This window comes from Poecilia latipinna, unplaced genomic scaffold (genome assembly GCF_001443285.1).
Source record: "Poecilia latipinna isolate Pla-1442-1.1 unplaced genomic scaffold, P_latipinna-1.0 Scaffold3648, whole genome shotgun sequence".
In the NCBI taxonomy this organism is placed as follows: domain Eukaryota; kingdom Metazoa; phylum Chordata; class Actinopteri; order Cyprinodontiformes; family Poeciliidae; genus Poecilia; species Poecilia latipinna.
The window spans coordinates 42,650-48,024 of record NW_015116264.1 but is presented as its reverse complement, the minus strand read 5'-3'; the positions used below and the strand labels follow the sequence as shown (position 1 = coordinate 48,024).

General features: G+C 39.5%; 1 protein-coding gene across 1 annotated transcript in view; it reads right to left on the bottom strand.

The window, feature by feature from the left end:
• Positions 1 to 449: 449 nt before the first annotated feature.
• LOC106941410 (NXPE family member 3-like) overlaps positions 450 to 5,375 on the bottom strand; it is a 38,328-nt gene continuing 33,402 nt past the window's right edge. The window contains exons 7-8 of the mRNA XM_015024433.1: positions 3,617 to 3,814; positions 450 to 3,535 (exon numbers count right to left, since the gene is read on the bottom strand). Of these exons, the coding sequence (XP_014879919.1) occupies positions 2,979 to 3,535; positions 3,617 to 3,814 (755 nt within the window). The 3' untranslated portion in view covers positions 450 to 2,978. The remainder of the gene's footprint in view (positions 3,536 to 3,616; positions 3,815 to 5,375) is intronic.

The window sequence follows — 5,375 nt, the reverse complement described above, 5'->3', positions numbered from 1 at the left end:
ATCAAACAATTGTTGCTCTTTCTTTGGGATGTGTGTGTGTGTGTGTGTGTGTGTGTGTGTGTGTGTGTCATAGTGTTTGGAGTATGTTAACATAGAAAGTCCTTACAAGCAAAAATCTGAATCTTCAATAAAACACTCCTGCAGTATGTTGAATAAAATTTACTCTTATCACAGTTCTTCCCTCCGTGGTAATTTGAACAAGTTCAAAAGCCCTCATTGGATAAGCGGCATAAAACATGAACAATGTGAACCAGTTAAGCATTTGACATGAGCAGAAACATGGCTGTCTACCCTGCTTCACCCATTCTGTATCACTCAGAACCTCTTTGCTCTTCAGACATCCTGATGATCAGGATATTCAGAGATGTCAGTTCTCTGTAACGTGTAAATATTTAAATCGGTTTGGTGCTTCAGTGACAGGGAGCAATGAAAGACAGAAACACTTCATCAGATACCATACCAGCATTTATTGCACAGATGATTGTTGTTGGCTATGCTTCATTAAACATTCATAATTTATTAAAGGGAGGGAATATGGATGCTGCAAGTCATTGCTCTTTACCTACAGTCGATACAATCAGCTGCTCATTTTCAAATGATAATGCAATAGTTTCTGGTTGTGTTAATTTTGAAACACTTGGTAAACTTTCCGCCCAACATTGCTTAACAAACAGCAGCATCCAAACTGAAGGCGTTAATACCAGCACATCTCACTGGATTTGAGTTTATGTTCTGGTCCGTGGTCGCTGTGAGTCGTCCTTCCAGATCACCTGATTCAAGTGACTGCATGACCTCCTCTGAATTGCATCAAGTACTGCAATCATTGCTGGATTTCTCCAGCTTTAGTTCATAATCTCCACTCTGAAGGTATAAACCACAAAAGTTATAGCTTCTAACAAAATATTGAATAAAAATCTGATTCTTTACTCGCATTTTTCATTCTCAAAGTGAAAAACGTTAAAGAAGTGCAATTCAAAAACTTTCAAGTCTCTTCATTCTGTCCTAACTGCATATTTCATCCACACATCTTCTGCTCGGTGGATGATGAATCTCCTTCAAAACAATTCTCAGTAAGCCGGACAGTTTCATCTCTGCGACATTCAAAGTACAGGAAAATATCCAAACGCCAAGCAGCAAGACCCCTGACAGGGATCTGAACCCAGAACTGTTAAGATGGGAGGATTTAGGGCTGGAACAGAATGCAAAGGAGAAAACAGAGTTTCAGTTCAGTTTATAAATAAAAAAAAATGGGGGGGGGGGAGAAACCTACAACAGGAGAAGACTTGCAGAAGAACAGCATGTATGAACAATGAGGGGAAGATTAGCAGCTGGGGAAGCAAAAGGAAGGCTGAGTATAAGAGTAATCACAGAAAACAGAACGGAGAGGAAATCTAACAAAATACACACATAAGTAGTAAATCTACAAAACAAATCCAATATTTAACCAAGAAATAACTGACATTACAGAAGGAATAAACAATGGAAGATATAAATATTCAATCCAACAGAAAAAAATCCAACACTCAAACAAGAAATAACTTAACTTACAGAAAGAATAAAGTGAAAATAAAGGAAATAATCAAAAGAAAAAATCAAAACCGAAAACAACTGAGCAACTTGGTGCAAAGCAACAGAGCTGCCAGCTTCACAACATGTGGAGCATTAATATAAGTTAAGATATACAGTTGTTCAGTTTGGAACAGTAAATCTTTTAAGACTTCAGGTTGTTAATGAATCTTTAGAATAAATAAATGACGGTTTATGGAGTATGAACCTTCACCTTAAAAATAAACTAAACCTTAAATAAACTCAAGTGAATGCTGGGATTTTTTTTTCTTTTGTAGTTTTTACATCTGAATTTCTTGATAACCATCAAAAGACAGCAATAGAATGGATTCTTGTACAATGCTTACATAGGAAGATGAAAGGTTGTACAAAACTAAATCATAGCTGCTTAACTTTATAAAACATGTTAGTGCTCTCTTGAGTTTGTTTTATCCTAACTCTCTTGTTCTCTCAGTTTTGCTGCTCACACAGTTTCATTCAGAAAAGGTCAAATCAGTGGCGCCGATCATCACTTAAGAACTGGTCTTACTGAGGGAGCTTTGAACAAGAAAAAAAAGGTAAAAGATCAGAGATGGCGACTGCATGTTTAAAGATAAGGTCATCCTTGTGATTTACAGTGCGTCATAAACACAGGTCCAACCTCATGCCTGCATACAATCGACTGGATGGGTCTTTGTTTCTTTATGCCTCATTAATTACTTGTCATCAAATGCTAAACTAGTGTGTACATCCGAACCAGATATGCAAAACATTTTGCAACACTCGCACGCTGAGGTTGTAGGTGGAACATTTCCCACCAGATTCTTCAGGTTTATTTCCTCTGATGTTTAGGAGCGAGCAGTAAGACACAAGGGAGAGAGCGTACAACACAAACGTCTTTCTGCTAAGTCGTGAACTTAGAATCCATTTAAGAGAAACGGATCTGAAATTTCTACAAAAGGAGGCCGAAAGGAAGTGTGGTCAAAACACAACACGACTAAGTGCTCTGTTCTTAACAAGAACAGAGACATGTAGACAACAGCTACCCTTTAGCATGTAGCTGACAAAGAGGGGAGCGTACATCCACAAGCAACAGCAACGGACACCAGTGTAAGTCAACAAATTGGCACATTAGTATTTATCCCTAGAAATGTAACTAAGTACAGACATGTTCTGGTCCATCCCAACTGTGTGGAGAAATCTCCAAAGCTACTTTCAACTCAGTGGTGGATTCCTCAACTCCTTGTTAACAGTCTATTTTGATCATTTGTTTGCAAAATTGACTTAATCTACTTCTATTTTGTTGATAATGGACTTCATCATCTGAATTATTGGGTTTCACTTCATTTGTACAAGACATCAAGGTGCGAGTAGAGTAGCTGCATTTTATTTCAGTCCCATTTGCCACTTCATTGTTTTCCTGACTGTTTTCCTCATTGTTTTCCACCAAGGGGACAGGTGTGCGACAAAACAACATCGATCATGTTCTTTATGATGGGAGGCTGTGGGTGGAGGCTGTGTGGCAGGTGGTGGGACACGCACATCTCCCAGGCGTCCAGCAGCTGGACGTTCACCCCTTTGAATATTTCCTTGACGACTTTATAACACTGCAGGGCATACCAGTCACTGCTGGTCCATATCTCACTGAGAACTGACCCTTTGGGATTAGAAGTCCTGATGATGACCAGTGTGTCTGGAGATCTGGTCAACAGCTCCACCACTGCCCTCTTTATGTTTAGGAGACGTCTGATGTAGACCTCAATAGGGAAAGAGGTGAAGTGTGCCCAGACGCTAATCACTATGACGGTGTTGGGGCCTCCGGCCACAGTTCTCAACTCGGTGGCAATGTGACGTGTCTCAACAGCCATCATGGGAGTGTAAAGGATGGGGGTGCCATGGCATCGGTACGTCAGTAAGATGTTGTTTTTGTAATCCAAGGCCAGGTAAGGTCCTGCCGTCCCAGGACTTTTAAGGTCAAACTTCTTGATATCTGAAATTATAACAGAGAACAGGTCAGACTCCAGCGTGAAGTAGTCTCAGCCGTTGCTGGACATTTCTGACACGTGTCTACCTGGGGTTGTTTGAATTAAAAATTCAAAAAATTGTCTGACAGTGGAGTCTCCATAGAGGTGGACCACTTTCCCTTTCAGACACTGGGTTCTCGCTGTGGCGTTGTTAAACTGACGGACTGTGGTGCCGTCTAATGCTTGCCACGCTCCCTGGTAGTAATAACCAGCAGGTTTAGTCTTCACTATTTCATTGGCTCCATCTGGAAAGTAAACAGGGAGGTTAAAACTTTCTTTTGTCACTGATTGTAACTATTCACCTCTAACCTTTGCAAATATTTACTTTCACCAGTAACTTCTACTACAGTGGTTTCTGCTGCTGCACCAGGTGATATGGGACAGAGTATAGATTCAGATTGACCTACTACTCACATAATAGCTTCATGCTAAGATTCAAGAGATCGCTTCACCCTGGATAAATAAATAATGTCATTTGAAAATGACATTATTTGTTGGACAGTCATGAAGTACTCTTCAAGCAAAACTACTAGGTAATCACACACGGGAAAGGCAGTGCATGAAAAGTTTGGAAAGTATTTCTGGTGTCAGAAGAGTTCCAGAAAAAGAAGTGGGAAGATGTTGTGTAAAAAGTGCTTGCCAGACTGTCTAAAAGTTCATTTCTGCTGCCTCACCTATCTTATGTTGGTAGAGGTTAGGTGGTTAATAAATAACCTTGTTGCCTTGACACTCTCATTGTTGATTTCTTCTGGTTGGACGGACTGGCTAAGAGTTGTTCGATATCTACCGTTGGGTGAGAGCGGCTAGAGTTTCAATCTGCCATGGTTGGACCATATGTATTTGCTTGTGAGGAATCTGGTTGTTCTAGTTCTAAAGCAAAACTTTTCCTCTAGGATTTCACTGGAATAACTCCTTTTACCAGGAAACTGAATGCTACACCTGTAATGTGACTGTTTGAGGAGCCTCTGGTTGGAAGTAGTTTGGTATCATTTCAACTCCAACTTCTGTCAGTGAGTGATCCAGTTGGAGGGAGGCTGGCTGTGTAAAACTATGTCTGTAATTTGTATTTATCCTGTATTTCTATTGCAAAATTTGCCATAAACAAGAAAATATGAGATACTTTGAGAGAGTATACAAGATACTCTACCGTATTTTTCTGACTATAAGCCACTACTTTTTTCCCCACGCTTTGAACCATGCAGCTTATAACCTGATGCGGCTTTTCTGTCGATTTTCCTTCAACCACCAGGGGGCTCTTCAACAGGAAGTGAATCATTGGAAGTCAAAATTGGAAATTAAAGAAGAAAGTGCTAATTTTCATTTAGAACAGTGTTCCTCAACCTTTTTTGGGTCAGCGCCCCCCTATCCATGACCCAGGTCCTTCACCGGCCCCCATCAGAGAAAATGTAGGATAAGAACAAAATCTGGTTCTTAATTAAATCCTACCGAGTCAGACTGAAAGTGTCATGGAGTCATCAGTCTCATGACATTAACAGTGACATGAAAAAAATAGTATTGAAGAAATAAATATATCAAATCTAATCAAAAACAAATAAGTGATAAATTCCTTATTATCGCCTGTAAAATATATTTATTCTAAGTATTAGATGTGGTCTCAACAAACCCATGGCACTTCAACAATATTATTTTACCTTTTATCAGAAAATGTCTGATTGTTCTTGCCATACAGTCCTCTGTATTAATTATTGCTCGAAATGTCTTGCCATCACAGTTTATTCCCCTGTATTTACTTTAGTTTCTTAGTTTATTCTTGCATTTTGTTCTTCATTCATTTCCATTTGGTTT